This window comes from Dasypus novemcinctus, chromosome 9 (assembly GCF_030445035.2).
Source record: "Dasypus novemcinctus isolate mDasNov1 chromosome 9, mDasNov1.1.hap2, whole genome shotgun sequence".
Classification (NCBI taxonomy): domain Eukaryota; kingdom Metazoa; phylum Chordata; class Mammalia; order Cingulata; family Dasypodidae; genus Dasypus; species Dasypus novemcinctus.
Window position 1 is genome coordinate 82,031,859 of NC_080681.1, and position 16,843 is coordinate 82,048,701.

Consider the following 16,843-nt stretch of genomic DNA (forward strand, 5'->3'; position numbering starts at 1 on the left):
AAATGCCCCCAAAATTACCCGTATTTTTCCCTCTCCCTCTCCTCAGAATTGGCCACTACTTCTACATCCGTGATAAAAGTTCCTCCTTTGCTAGGATCACAACAAGTCTACAGTAGAACAACTGTAAATCTACTCTAGTCCTTCATCTATTCCCAAGTTCTGCGGATTCTGTGATGGTGATGCCCACTCCACCTCTAATTATGAGGGGACTTTGATCCCATGGGGCAGATGGATGGTACTTTCTTGCTTGCAGTTACAGATTCTCTCTGTTCCTTAAGATGGTCATTGTCAGTCATCATCTCTTTGTTAGTTGACCTGGGTGAGTCCAATGAACTGGACAGTAGTTGTTGTGAGTCTATTGAGATTCAGGACCCAACTGGCACATGGGCAGACCAAAGATTTAAGTCTCTTAGACATACAACTATCAACTCCAGTACTAACTATAGGTTCAGATAGAGGAGCAGCAGAGTCATGTGTAGGGAAAACAGCTGAGTCCAACTCTATCACACTGGGAAGCATAAATTCTAAAGTAGGGCCCACTGGCAGAGCGCCTACCTCTTGAGCTGTCTGCCCTGCCTATAGTGTCTGGATGGCTCCAGAGTCCTCAGGAACCCTGCTATTTGAGGTAATATTTACTTTGGCAGTCAATGAGTTCCTGCTAAGACGTGCATAAGCTTAATCTCTGAAATGACCTCCTGATTCACTTTGAAGGCTCTTAACCATATAAACTCATTTGTCTTTACCCTTTCACCCTTTTGATCAAGAACTTTTTCCAGTTGCATTGCTAGTTGGTTCTTGGTAATAATCCCTTGATGCTAGGGAGGCTCATCTCTGGGAGTCATGTCCCACACTGGGAGAAAGGTAATGCATTTATATGCTGAGTTTTGGCTTAGAGAGGAGCTACATTTGAGCAACAGGGAGGTTCTCAGGTGGTAACACTTAGGGACCCTAAAATACATGCTAAGTTTCAGTTTCAAAAGTTAAGATTCATAACTACAGTCATCACAATCAAGGGCCCGTCAACGGTCCATTCTCCTTTAGTAGTCACTGCCCCTGTACTCAGGGAATTCTTGCTGTCCCATTAGAGAATGTGGCAAAGCTCTCCAGGATGAGAATTTGATATTTTTTTGTTATTGTGTGGATCTCCACCCACTGTGACAATGCCCTATGAACACTTGAACACATTCGTATCCTTATAGGTATACCCCAGGTGAACCTCCTCCAATGCATCCCCCATCTCTGACACCCCACACCAATGATTCTCCCCGCCACAGTTGTAACCCTTCTGTGATCCAAAACTTAAGAACTGAAGTCAACAAAATAACTGAATACAATTAATAAGAAAATGGTGTAATAATGATGGTTTTTAAAATAATAAAATATGAAAAAAAATTTTTAAAGTTTGAAATATGAAAGTAAAAAATACAAAATTAAAAAAGTTTTTTAACATGTCTTTCATCACTGTAAGATCTGTTGTCTTGTGGTAGGGTTTTGTTTCAAAGGAGTATGAGTAAACTTTTTATAATATGGAAATTGTTCTTTATTGTGATTGTGGTGTTGGTTACAATGGTGATAGATTTGTCAAAACTCCTGAGTGAATTTTATTTATGTATACCATATTCCATTGTTTTAGTTAACTAAAACCTGCTGGGAGCAATATACCAGAATTGGGTTGGCTTTTACAATGGGAATTTATTAGGTTAATAGCTTACAGTTCTGAGCCTTGAAAGTGTCCAAATCAAGGCATTTTCAAGAGATTCTTTTCCCTGAGCTGCAGCTGTGGGTGATCAAGCACATGGCAAGGCACCATGGCAGCATCAGCTTGTCTCTTCTCTCTCTTTTGGGCCTTTTGCTTTTAGCTTCTGGCTCAAGTGGTTCCTTTTCAGCTTCTGGCTCCCTGGGTCTTATCTCTCCAGCTTCTGGGTTCTTCTCTGTGGCCTTATTTCTGTGTCTGTATCTTTTTATTCCTTAGTTTATAAAGGACTCCAGTAATGAATAAGACCCACCCTGGGTCCTATAATCTAAGCAAATGCCCTTAATTTAGTCAAAATGTCCCACCTATAATAACTTTACATGCATAGGAATGGGTTAGTTTTTTGGTTTTTGGGGGTTTTTTTGAGGAGGAAGTACTGGGGATTGAAGCCAGGACCTCGTACTTGGGGAGCAGATGCTCAACCACTGAGCTATATCTACTCTCTAGCGAGAGTTGGTTTTTTGTTTATTTTGTTTTTAGGGGATACCGGGGATCAAATCTGGGACCTTGTACAAGGGAAGCAGGTGCTTAACCACTTGAGCTACATCAGTTCCCCTGGGTTAGCTTTTTTAAAATTTTATTTTTATATTATTATTATTTCGTATTTCTCTCCCCCCCCTACCCCCAGTTGTCTGCTGTCTGTGTCTATTCACTGTGTGCTCTTCTGTGTCTGCTTGTATTCTTGTCAGCAGCACTGGGAACATGTGTCTCTTTATTGCATCATCTTGTTGCATCATCTCTCCGTGTGTGCAGTGCCATTCCTGGGCAGGCTGGACTTCCTTTCATGTGGGGCAGCTCTCCTTACGGGGTGCACTCCTTGCACGTGGGGCTCCCCTACACGGGGGACACCCCTGCGTGACATGGCACTCCTTGTGCGCATCAGCACTACGTGTGGGCCTGCTCACCACACAGGTCACAAGCCCTGGGTTTGAACCCTGGACGACCCATGTGGTAGGCAGACACTCTATCCATTGAGCCGAGTCCGCTTCCCAGGGGTTAGCTTTAAGAACAGGTTTTTCTGGGGTCCACAAAAGCTTCAGACTACCACATCCAATTAAGTTAATTAAAAAACAAAACATGTGCTATGGATTCAATGAACTGTTCTTGATGACATTTGAGTATCTTTACAATTTCCACGTAAAATAGCTTGTATTATAGTTGCAGTGCCCTCTCATGGTAAGATCTCTGTAGCCATGCAGACCCAAATATGAATTCTGACTCTGGAACTGTGTTCTAGCACTTAGTTGCTCTAAATTTTTTTGGATATCCTAGAAACAATAACTACTGTTTATTGAGAACCTGTCTTAGCTAGGCACTGTGCTAGGCACTTAACATGTGTATCACCTCATTAATTTTAACAATACAATTCAAAATAAGCATCATTTTTTTTTTAGTTCCTTAGTAAATACTGGGAAATTTGCAAAGTGTTTTTATGCTTATGTTATTTAATATACACAGTAACCCAGTGAAGTGTTGGTACTGTAATTATCAACCTCATTTTATGGAAGAAGAATTTGAGGTCAATAGAGAATATATTTTAAAACATGAGAAACTCATGTTTAACCATGTTTAACATGGTTTAGTGGCTTTTTTTCCTATTCCTCTCTGCCTGTGAAACAAAAAGCTATTTGTTTTCTTGTCTTATTTTAACCCAGACTTGCTGCAAAAAGAAACTGGGGCTTTAAGTTAAAGTATCTTTGTTTTTCTATTAAGAAACTTAAGTCCTGAAGGCTAAGTGTGTCTTCAAGAGTCTAAGATAGAGATAACAAGTACAAAGGGTTCCTCAGAAGAAAACACTGGGCATACAAGAGCATAAGCCCAGTTCCAGACAAATACAAGCTCTGAAGTAGCAACCTTAGCCACAGATAAAAAGTCAGTGTTTGTATGTATTTGGCATAAAAAGTATGGTACATCTTGTTTTCTAAATAGAGCAATCACTTGTCTAAAGTGACGTTTTTGAACTCCAGGGATGACGTTTGTACTTCCATAAATACAATATTGAACCAGAATTATTCTTATGATGGGTTAATCGCCATCCAAAGTCCTTAAATAGGAAATTTCTTTAGGAAAGTAAAGTTGTCACTGAGGCAATGAATGACTTGGTTGTAGCATTACTAACTTAGGTAGCTGAGTATACATAGAACTTTTGTAGCATAAGCTCCCTCCACCCCCCTTTTCCTTTATCAGCCTGGGATTATTTTTCCATTTTTAATACACAGTGATTAGTATTCCTTTATTCTTGCATTATTACATATAGAATGGATTATGTGTTAATCTAAAATTATAGACCAGTACCGATAGCAGATAAGTGAAAGATTTGTACATTCTAATTCAGTGGTCTGCTTGATACAGTGTAGTGCCAGATAACAGCTGATTCATTTGTAAGTGTACTTGATTTCCTGACAAGGAATTTAAGCATGATAAAATTATGATTCTTCACTGTTTTTCAAGAAACCATTTTCATATTTGCCTTTTTACTTTTCAGCCTTTGTCATTACTGAATAAAATATCCTTGGCCTTTTTGATTTGGCTGTTTTTCATGTTCCTAGCTTTACTTTAAGCTGGGTTCCTCTCTCTCACAAAGCCTTCTCTATCTGATCCAAAGCAATTTTTTTCTTTTCTAAAATTTCATTGCTTTTCTCTTTAACACAATTTAAGTAGTCTTCCAGATTATATACTTTATATTTTTAATATGGCTTTATTTTTGAGCTACTTTCATTTATGTTATCTCATTTCATCCTTGGACCCTAGAAGTGATGATAGCATTATTTTCCCTATTTTATAGATGTGGAAACTAAGAATAAGCAAGTGATTTGTTTTGTCCAAGGTAGGACTCCAACCCAAATCTTTCCAAGGTCTGCTTTCCCTGTACTATAATGACTCAGTTTTGTTTTGTTTTGTTTTTTACTTTACCTATTACTCCTACCATATATTGAGCACATATACACAAGGATTATCAGTTGACTGGTTTAAAAAAAATTGTGTTGCTATCAATTAGCTAATTAATTAATTGGTGATTCTTTTATCAGAATATACGTTGAAAGGGCAACATGTTTGATATGGGAGATTTGAAGTTTGGGTTCTGAAATTTTTCTTACCCATTGATAAGATAGATGTCATTTACTATGCATCATATGCTAAATATTAATGTTAGCCCTGGATATGGACAAATGTTGACTGTTATTTTATTAGTAATATTTGATTTCTTCTTATTTATACAGGAGAGATTAAACAGATTCTAGAAAATGAACTTCAGATACCTGTGTCTAAAATGCTGTTAAAAGGCTGGAAGACTGGAGACGTAGAAGACAGTGTGAGTTTCTGAATTGCCTGGAAATGAAAGAAGATTAAGCAATGCAGTTGACTGAATCAGATATAAAAATTGGGTTTAATTCATGCTGTTACATATGACAGAAATGAGATTTAGTAATAACAATTTTAAGTATCAGCAAATAACAGATTTTCAAATTACAGTATTATGTTACTCCAACAACAGTTTTAGGGAGTTTGGGTATATGATGTTTTTCCTATTTCTAATTATTTTATAGGAGTAGTTTGGCACTTTTTTGAGAGCTTTTGCCTTTTTCTCAAACTTCTTAGGGTGTCACTGAGGGCCCAGGAATAATAATTTTCTGAACATTTACTTATTGGCCTGTAAGAAGTGATAAACATTGTGTACATTTATGTCAAGTATTGATAATGGAACAAATTTTAATAATAGGAAATTTTTAAAACTTGCAAAATTTAAATGGTAAGAATATTTTTGCTTATGTGGATAGTGGCAAGTGCATGGAATGAATTATAGTTTAAGAATTTGCACCAAGTGTTGTAATTTTTAAGGTAATAGTTGTTATTTTCAGGGCCCAGCAACAGTTTCAGCTATGAAATACATCATGTATGTTTTCTTTTTCTAACAGAGAGTGATAGAAGAGGGAAAAGAAATGAGTTAATTCTAAAGTTTTATGTTTGAGTTTGAAGTAATTATCAAATATTTTCACACTAGTTTACTGAGTCAGTATTTCAATAGCCAAGCACACATTTAGAATCTTCAACTTTTTCCTTCTTTGTGAATGGTTTCTGAGAGACATTGTACTTATACTTACGTGTAGTTCATTTAATATATGGAATGTTCTGTGTATTTCAATAAAATATTTACCTAAATTTCAGGCTGTTAGAATATTTCCAAAATTAGGTAGAAGTTAGTGACAGATAGAAGTTGGAAGTTAGCTATATTAGGGATCAAGAAATTTTTTCTTATAGGGCCAGGTAGTAAATATTTTAGGCTTTCTGTGCCATACAGTTTCTGTTCCAACTACTTAATTCTGCCATTGTTGTGTAAAAGCAGCCACAGTAATAAATGAAAGAATGAGCATGACTGTGTTCCAATAAAAATTTGTTTTTGAATTTCATATAATTTCACATCATGAGATATTATTCTTTTGATTTTTCCCCCCAAAGATTTAAAATGTAAAAACCATTCTTAACTCAGTCTCTACAAAAACAGATGACAGGCTGGAGTTGTCTCCTGGGCCATAGTTTGCTGTCCCTGGGGCTGTATAACTCTTCTGATACATGGATTAGCAACAACAACAACAAGAAAAAGTGCTGACTGAGTAAATCAATAACATTGACAAAAATAAAACAGCACAATTCTTACATAGCTTTATTATTTAGTCATTTATTGAACAAATTTATGTGGCATTTTTTTTTTAAGATTTATTTATTTGTTTATTTCTCTCCCCTTCCCCACCCCACCCCGTCCCAGTTGTTTATTCTCTGTGTCTATTTGATGGGTATTCTTCTTTGTCTGCTTCTATTGTCAGCGGCATGGGAATCTGTGTCTCTTTTTATTGCGTCATCTTGTTGTTTCATTGCTCCGTGTGTGTGGTGCCATTTCTGGGCAGGCTGAACTTTCTTTCACGCTGGGCAGCTCTCCTTATGGGGCGCACTCCTTGTGCATGGGGCTCCCCTATACAGGGGCACCCCTGTGTGGCACGGCACTCCTTGCGCGCATCAGCACTGTGCGTGGCCCAGCTCCACACGGGTCAAGGAGGCCCAGGGTTTGAACCGTTGACCTCTCATGTGGTAGATGGACGCCCTAACCACCGGGCCAAGTCTGCTTCCGTTTATGTGGCATTTTTTAGTAATTTGTGAAGAGAAAAGCAAGCATTTAGAAAACATTCTTAAAGTTATTTGTTCTAATATTCAAGCATAGTCTTTATTACAAATAATACTTTTATTTTCATATTTCTATGTACTTTCTTCCCTAGGTGATTTTGCTCTTCCTTATGCCATGAATATTCTGATTCCTTCCAGTATATTTCTCCAACCCATACTTCTTTGAGTCCACATATCCAAATTTTACATTGACTTAAAAATTTGCATGTTTTATTCACCTCTCAAACGTAATGTTTAAAATGGAAGAAATCCTTGATTTTCCCTCCTATGTCATTTGTCTACCAGTCTTCTCTAATAAATGGCATCTTTATCTAGCCACTGCTAAAACCAAAAATGTTAGCACCAATATTTTCCCCTTTCTCACAACACCTAATTCTTTGGTAAGCCCAATAGATTGTATTTCCAAAATATAGCTCAACCTTGGCCACTTTTCAATATTTTTATTGCAACTGCTTAATATAGGCCCTTGGCATCTCTTGCTTAGACCAATTTAACAGCTTCATTATTGTTTTCCCAACTTCCTTTCCTTGGGTCTTCCAGTTCATCCTCCACACCAGCCAGAGTGATCTTTTTAAAACATAAATTGAATTACATCACTCTCCTGTTAAAACGTAACTTTTTATGTATTGTATTTTAAATGAAATTCAAACTAATTGCCATGGTTTACAAGGCATTGTATTATTTGCCTTCTGTATATTGCTATATTCACATAATGGTTTTTTCAATCTTCAAGTGTCAGCTTAAATGTTACCTTCTCTAACAAGTTTCTATATCTAATTTATCTGCCATCCCAGCATCCTCTGTCATAACACCATAAATGGAGGGACCATATCTGTGTCTTTCACCGTCATATATCTAAATGCCTGGTATGATAGTCATCAAATAAATGTTCATGGAATGAATGCATGAATAAGTGACTTAAAGACAGTATCTGTTTGTATGTTGTTTGTCTGTGGTTTAAGGAAAAAGATTTAGTGGAAATTCTTTGGACAATGAATGGCATGGCAAAAGGATAATAGTGATTTGATCAGATAGTAAGCATTTGGTGGTGGTGGGGAAGAACGAACAAGAAATAATCCAAAGTAAAATAATGAAAGATAGAAAGGTAAAAATAACTTGTGTATATGATTTATTTGTTTGCATGTTAACTGTAGAGGTTACAAAGGTCAGTTTCAAAAGGACTTTATATATTTGACAAATTTTCAGGACATCAGGGTCTCATGGTAGATTATGGGGTTACAGGTAATTGCCTAATACAGTGTTTTTAACACTGTGAGTCACAAACAATTAGTGGGCTGTGAAGTTAATTGAATGGGTTATAGATAGCATTAAAAAAAAATGGAAACAATAGAAAATGTCATTGTATTGCAGGTAGTAGGGTAAGTAATTTTTGTTAATTAGCACATAACTAATATAAGTCAAGAGTAGCAATAATAGCCCTGGAATAAAACTGTGCTCTTAGTAAGATGGGCCCCTCTTGTGGAAGGGTCAAAGTAAGATGGGCCCCTCTTGTGGAAGGGTCAAGAATGAATTCTTCATGTTTGATGATTGGATAAGATCACTCTTTCTTGGGCTTCCTTGTCTCTACTTGCCCGGTTAAGAGAGAGTCTTAGACATCCACTCTTCCCTACTTTGCAGTACTCTCAGCCTTGCCATTACTATTTGCATTGATTCAGTGAGGACTAATTTCATTATACCTTTTCCCTCTGTTATGCCAGTCATCACAAGGAGTCTGAGAATCCCAGGGTCAAATCTTCCTAGTTTCTGGGTAGCCCATATTCTGTCTTTATCCTTTTCAATATACAATGCCTGAAACCTTTGTGTGATGCCCTCTGAAACTAATTAATCATTGGCAAAATTCCCTCTCTTGTCAGCTTTTTTTTTTGAGGTACCAGGGCCAGGGATTGAATCTAGGATCTCTTATGTGGGAAGCTGGCACTGAACCACTGTGCCACATCAGCTCCCCAAGATGGTTTTTCATTTGGTTTGCTTATTGTTTTGTTTTTAGAAGGCACTGGGAACCAAACCCTGGACCTCCCATGTGGGCAGGCACCCAACTCTTTGAGCCACATCCGCTCCCCTCCGCCTCTTTTTTGGTTTCCTTCACCATCTTGCTCTAACTGAAACCTATCTTCACTGATGGCATTGTTTTTCCACAGCCTTCTCAGTGTTAATTGTTTTTCTCTGGCTGCCTTCATACCACCCCTTGGTTATTATTGTTCATCATTTCCACTTCCAGACCTTTCTATCTACCCTACTCCCTAAAAACCTTTAACTTTGATTTTCTTGTTGAAAGATTTTATCACCCATTCCCTGTACTTAATAGTCATCTACCCATAACCAGTTCACTCCCCTCATTTACTGATGATTTTAGTTCCTGGTTTATAATTCTGCTTTCTATACTACTTCTGCCTTAATTCCTAGTGATTTTAATATCTTTGTAAATGATCCATCAAACACCCTGCCTCTCAGTTCCTTAAACTTCTCCCCTCCAAAGATCTTTTCCTACCTCAGCCATATCCTCCTTTAGGGTCTTATCATTTATTAATAATGGCTACAACACCAAAATCTCAATTTCTAGCTTCCCATTTTCTTATCCTCACCATCTTTTCTCTTTCTAGCTCACTTCTATTACTATTCTAACTCCAGTAGTCCTTCAACCTTACATGGTCCTTCAGGCCATCATTTCTATCACCTTTTCATTATCCTTACTTCTTTCATGCCCTCTTTTCCTTCTGTAAGAGTTAGATTTCAATGAGTTAAATTTTATGTTCAGGGAAACGGACTTTGGCCCAGTGGTTAGGGCGTCCGTCCACCACATGGGAGGTCTGCGGTTCAAGCCCCGGGCCTCCTTGACCCGTGTGGAGCTGGCCCATGCGCAGTGCTGATGCGCGCAGGGAGTGCCGTGCTACACAGGGGTGTCCCCGGGTAGGGGAGCCCCACACGCAAGGAGTGCACCCATAGGGAGAGCCGCCCAGCGTGAAGGAGGGAGCAGCCTGCAGAGGAATGGCGCCGCCCACACTTCCCGTGCCGCTGACGACAACAGAAGCGGACAAAGAAACAAGACGCAGCAAAAAGACACAGAAAACAGACAACCGGGGGAGGGGAGGGGAATTAAATAAATAAAAAAATAAATCTTAAAAAAAAAAAAATTTTTATGTTCAGTCACTTTAATCACTTCCTTGCATATAGCCTCAACTCTCTTGTTCCCTTGTCTCTTCGGTTTTCTTTGTTGACAAAAATTCCTACACTGGTTAAATCCAGCTCTCTATTCTGTACCTCACAGCTAAATATGGCTGGAGACAAAATTATATTGGTCAGTATTTATTTAAAGTAATGACCATGATTCTCAGGACCCCTTAATGTTGTTAGAAAATCATAGTATAACTTGGTTTATTCACGCTTTCCTAAATTATTATTTAACAGTTATCCTCTCCTCAGACCTTTAACACACTTCTCCCCCATTCTCACTTTTAGCTGATGACTTCGTTTCCTGTTTCACTGACAAAATAAAAGCAACCAGAAGAGAATTTCTACAAGCTCCCAGTTTAGTGTCTATCTACTTAACCATATTTTACACAGATACTCTCTTTTCTCTCTTGTTTCTGTGGATTACCCATGTAAACTTCTACCCACCATTTTTGCTGGGGTTGCATTCTACATCCCTTCCAGCCTTTTCAAGGATGTAACTGTTATTCTTCCCTGTCTTTCCTGCATCATAAATTAATTCCTCTATTGGATTATTACCATTAACATTCAAGCATGCTGTTATTTCTTCCATTTGGATTTTTTTCTCTTGATCCCACCTCTCCTTAGAGCAATGACACCATTTCCCTCATCCTCTTGAAAACAAAAATCCCCAAAAGACTTGTTTATACTTGTCTCTGATTTCTTTCTTCCAATTTTTTTCTTGAGACCAGTGCAAGCAGGAAACTGCACCACTGCTATAACCCTTGTCAAGATCACCAGTGACCACATTACTAAATTCAGTGGCAGTCTTACCCAGTTTCATGACTTTTAAGTGCTATTTATATGCTTAGGACTCTCAAAGTTGTATCTCCACCCCAGACCTGAATTCTGGATTGATAAACCCAGCTGTTTACTTATCTTCTCCATTTGAATGTCTAACAGACGTTTGAAAGTTAATGTGTCCAAAATGGAAGTTCTCATTTGCAGTCTAGCCTATTTCATTTGATGGCAGCTTCACCCTTCCAGTTTCAGTCTAAGATATTCTTTCTCCATATATTCTCATTGGTTGTTTCCTCACCATCTTGAAGTCTTTGCTCAAATTTCCTATATTCTCCAAGTGAGGCCTCAAGAACCCAGTTTAAAATCATAATGCTCCCAACTCCATAATCTTTATCCCCCTTCTTGCTTATGTTTAGTTATAGAAATTATTACTTTGTGATATTCACCATAAAGTTTACTTGTTTTATTTAATCCTACTACAACATAAGCTCCATTTAGACTAGAATAGTGCCTGGCACAAAGTAGGTAGCTTGATAAATAGCTGTTCAATGAGTATATATGTCCTGGGTTACAATGTAAAATATATTTCCTAATGTATATTGCTGTCAAAAAAAATTTGAAGTACACTAGCAAGTCTTTTGAAAATTTGAAAAATGTATGTAGGAGATTTGTGGCAAAGATATTTAGTGAAATTTTGTCATAGTTATTAAGACAATGTATGAGATGTAGCTAAGTGTAATTTATTCATCCCAGACAGAGAGCATTTAACTTACTGGAGACCTTATCCAAGTCACCCCACCTCTCAGGCTACCGCATCTCATCTGTAAGTCACTGGGTGAGGTGCTATTTGTGACTTTCAACAGCTAATGTTTTCCGAACATTGCTGATTTTTGCTACAATGATCTTGGAATGAATTGCCTAGCATTTGCAAAGATATCTTCAGTGAAGAAGTTAAGTTCCAACTGTGTCCTTATCTATTTGTATCTCTTTATGAGCTAAAAAATTTGTGTTATATTAATATTCATATTTATGCTAATTTATTATATACATGGAGAGACAGGTTATTTGGATTTAATAGCTCTTCTGCATTCCTATTTAGGAAATTGTGAAAAGATAAACCATTAAACTAAAAAATTGCCAGTTTGGCAAAAAAACTTTGGATGAAAAATTATACACAATCACCATTCTTTTCTTTTTTTTCTTTTTTCTTTTTCAGGCTGTCTTAAAATCACTACACTTGCCAAAAAACAACAGTCTTTATGTCCTTACACCAGACTTGCCACCACCTTCATCATCTAGTCATGCTGGGTAAGATGTTTATTTTCCCTGGGAATCTGAAATGAAGTATTTGCATGTTAAGTTGCTTTAAACTATATATAAACATCAAAATCAAATCAAAATCTTGGAGCTTTAACTTACCAACAGCTATTATAATAAATATATCCATTTTCAACCTATTCAGTTTGGATAGTTCATTTGTTTGATTTTAAGGTAGAATCTTCTTTCTAAAAGAAATCTTTAACAAAACTCTAGCATGTTAAAAAAAAAGTCAGAAGTGGAACTTCTCTGATTAAAAGGAGAAGAACTAGAGAGTTTCCTATGAGAAAAAATTCATTGAGCTCTACAGAATAGAGCTTGATAGAAATTTTTTATTAAGCATTCCTCTTCAGAGTTGGGAGTCTCATTCTCTTTTCAGTTTTCATGATGGAATTCAGTATATTTATAGAATGATCAAATGTTTTTCATATTTAATTATAAATTAACTTTACTATCCTTAGATGAAGCATCCTGATTTATAGTGAATGATATACCAGTAACATAATAAAATAATTTTTGAGAATAATCTTTTCATACAGTTTTGTTCCAGAACTATGTAATTTAGGCTTTTAGATTTTCACAAGTTTTATACACATTTTCCTTTTTTTAAAAATGCAAACTTGGTAATTTGGATTATGTGTTTGTGTGCATGGTTCAGCTGTCCTATAGAGACCTCTGTTTCAAAACTTTTGACTTTTGTCAAACTTCCCGCACACCACCAAATACCTCCATTATTATGAAGACAGTAGCAAAATGAACATTAAATTTATCCTTCCCAAAGTAGAAGTCATTGAACTGAAAAATGAAATCTAATGTAATTTTATTTGATATCTTGTTAATAGTTTCTTTAGGTTAAAAATTTAAAGATTTTTTTGGTTTTTTTATCTTCTATATATAGATCATATGTTATGAGGTATAATTTGCACAATATTACAAATAGTCAAACAGTACTTACAGTCCTTATTTTTATAGTAATGTTGATATAACTTCAGGTGAGATTAATTTAAACAGGATATGGTGCTGGTTCTAGTCAGGTAGAACATTATATTCTAGGTTAGTGAATACATTATTATTATTTGTTATCTACTCTGTCATCTGTATAATCAAAAGCAGTCAGGAGACAACAGTGATTATAATTATTGCTGTCCAGTCACATAATTAAATAAGTTTATCAAAATATTTTCCTGGAATAATGGAAATGTTCTTCATCACCATGTGGCTGACCTTAATTTGATTGCCAATCACTCAGTCCCCAGGAAAGTGTGGACCTACAATGCTGCAGAAACACAGTGTTTCTTGGAGAGTGACTCTTTCTTTTAGCACTAAAGTAGTCTTCCCTGGTTGGCTTTATGGATTTTTAACAAGTTATAGTGATGTCATTCCTTGTGTGTGAAGAATAGAAAGTAAAGAAAAATTCAAAGCCAAACAAATGACATAAAGTACAGGGTATCTGGGCAATGGAAGCAGGGTATATGGAGGTTCCTGCTAATGTAAAAGTCATAAATTAATGCACATTTTATTAGAACCTAACTAAGAAGCCAAAGTGTTTTAGTTTCTTAGCTGCTACCAAATACCATACTTTGGGTTGGCTTAACAATCTACTGGTTTACAGTTCCATAGTCTAGAAGGCTTGCTTCCTCCTGGGCTCAGTATCATCTGGCTGGCTGGCAATCTTTTCAGTTCCTTGGCTTTTCTGTTGCATGGCAGTACACATGATGGTGTCCTTTCTCTTCCAGGTTCCATTGACTTCCGGCTTCTGGCTGATCCCCAAAGCTTTTCTTTCCATTTCCAATTTCCCTTGCTCATAAGCACTTCAGCCATTGTTGGATTAAGGCCCATCCTTATTCAGTAGGGGCATATCTTAATTAATAACATTTTCAAAAGTCTTATTTACAAATAGGTTCACACCCACAGGACCAGATAAACATGCCTTTTGTGGGGACATGATTCAATTCCCAATACAAAGTTTATTTCTTGAATATGTCTAGTATATCTTTCTATAAAACTAGAGATGATTTTTCTTTTTTTGTGATATATATATATTGTTAAACTAATATTATTGATATATATTAATAAAGTATAAATCCATCCAAATCAGTAATATTTGGTAAAATCACATAGTTGTGCATTCATCACTTCAGTCATTCTTAGAGCATTTTCATTATTCCAATAATCATAATAAAAACAAGCAAAAAACCCTCTTTACCTCTCAATCTTTCTGCTTCTCTCTCTGTGATGTATATCTTGAAGCAGAGAGAGAATTTTTTAAAACAAAATAAAATCCATGGGAGTGGTAGTAATTATTTTGAACTTGTGACTTTCTTTTTGTGTTTCACCAAGTATAAATAATTTTGGACATCTTAACTATATAGTAGAATCTAAAAAGTAATTTACTAGTAAATTATATAGCATCACTTTTTCAGAATGGTATATAGATAAAATTGCAGAATTTTACAATGAATCAAATTGTTTTTTAAGAATTTTGTTATATTTGGTGTAGTCATAGAAATCTTATTTAAAATTTTTAATCTGGGGAAAATGAAATGTTATTTGATTTTCAGAGTTATAGTTGAGAATTACCAAGTGTATAAAAGAGTTCTGAAATTGGTAGAGGAAAATGGGGGTATAATTACCCTATCCCTTTCTTCATCTCAGACTTGAGATTATTTTTTAAAATGTGATATATTTTATTTAGGTGGTTGGTTTAATGTTTAATTGAATTCATTATTGTTGTTTTTTTCTGAAGTGAGTTCAGGGAATGTTAGAAGATGGAAGAGAATTGGAGAATAAATTGTCTGTTAATTGCAATGGAGAACTATGACAAAGTTCTGCTACTGGACTCCACCATTCCAACTGCAGTTCAATGGCAAACATTAGGTTCTTTCTTTTTAAAGTGTCAGTCTCCATGAAAGGAACTAGATAGTACTTGTATATAGTATTACTCCTAAATTTTTTTATCATAATCAAATCAGGAAAGTAATAAGATTAAAGTCAATTTCTTTAGATAGAAGACATGAGGGCAAAATGAGAAAAATCCTGATTTCTAGTTACACCTTGAATAGGGCTTTAGACTTTTCATTTATAAATTGGGAAATATTGTTTCCAGCTGCCAGGGAGATTGTAAATAAATTCAATTAGTGGTAAATTATATGTGAAAACAAACTACAAAACACAACTAAAATTATTTTTATTCTAATAAATAGCAATAATACTACTTATCGTTCAAATCTTATTTGATTCTTATAACAACTACAAGAACATAAGGAGATTTTGATGCCTCTATTTCATAGATGAAGAAATTGAGATTTTATAAGTTATATAGATTATTTGAGATCAGCAGTAAGTATTTTAACAGAGGATTATATTCCATCTACTATAGATTCAACCTCTTGACAGATCTATGCAAAGTTTACTCCAAAAGCTTTCTCCTTTTGGAAACTAAAAGGAGATTTTTTCCATTTTTTGAAATATTGTAATTTGTCATTATATATTCTTTGAAGGACATTTACATTTTTTCACTTATTGTAATTCTCAAGGATATTCATGAACTTTGAGTGTGTGGGTTCACTCTTAGTTTTGGTAATTTAATAATCATGTACTAAAATGCAGACATAAAATAATGTTATTAATTGTTTACTGACAATAACTTACTGACATAAACTTAGAAATTTTACCTCACATTGGGACCGGGAACTGATTTTATAAGTTATATAGATTATTTGAGATCAGCAGTAAGTATTTTAACAGAGGATTATATTCCATCTACTATAGATTCAACCTCTTGACAGATCTATGCAAAGTTTACTCCAAAAGCTTTCTCCTTTTGGAAACTAAAAGGAGATTTTTTCCATTTTTTGAAATATTGTAATTTGTCATTATATATTCTTTGAAGGACATTTACATTTTTTCACTTATTGTAATTCTCAAGGATATTCATGAACTTTGAGTGTGTGGGTTCACTCTTAGTTTTGGTAATTTAATAATCATGTACTAAAATGCAGACATAAAATAATGTTATTAATTGTTTACTGACAATAACTTACTGACATAAACTTAGAAATTTTACCTCACATTGGGACCGGGAACTGTATAGGGAGCAGTATACTGGCACCCCACTGACTTTGCCTCAAAAAAAATTGTTTACTGAAAAATCATTTTATTCTCAAGGTTTGGCCATTGTTAATGCTGATAGAGAATCATATCTCAAACCATTTTCTGTTTAAAAAAATCTTTATAACTTGATTTTACTGCCACTAGGGGGTGCCTGATAATTGAATCTTATTTTATATTTCTGATTTCTTTCTAAGAAATGGAAAAGGTATAGGCTAAGAGCAGCAAAATTTTAAAAATGAGCCCCTGTAATTGAATTATATCTATTATATCTAGAATGACTTTAACATAAGTTATGTTTTTCCTAAAATATAATTTTAAGCTTTCTCAGAATTTAAGAACAAACTCTTTAATCATCTTTATAACAGTTGAAAAGCATTTAAAAACCTTTTTGAATAAGATTTTACTAATTAATTGAAAGGGTAAAGCAGTACCCCAATGACAAAAGTGCAAATTATATTATGATTCTAGTAAAATTAGAGCGAAGAAAAAACTGTTAATTATACATGCTTCATA

General features: G+C 35.4%; 1 protein-coding gene across 4 annotated transcripts in view; it reads left to right on the forward strand.

Moving 5' to 3' along the window:
• FAF1 (Fas associated factor 1) overlaps nt 1-16,843 on the forward strand; it is a 573,725-nt gene that overhangs the window by 220,569 nt on the left and 336,313 nt on the right. For all 4 annotated transcript variants that reach the window (XM_071217456.1, XM_004476483.5, XM_071217457.1 and 1 more), the window contains 2 exons: nt 4,975-5,066; nt 12,117-12,208. In XM_071217456.1, coding sequence (XP_071073557.1) covers nt 4,975-5,066; nt 12,117-12,208 — 184 coding nt within the window. The remainder of the gene's footprint in view (nt 1-4,974; nt 5,067-12,116; nt 12,209-16,843) is intronic.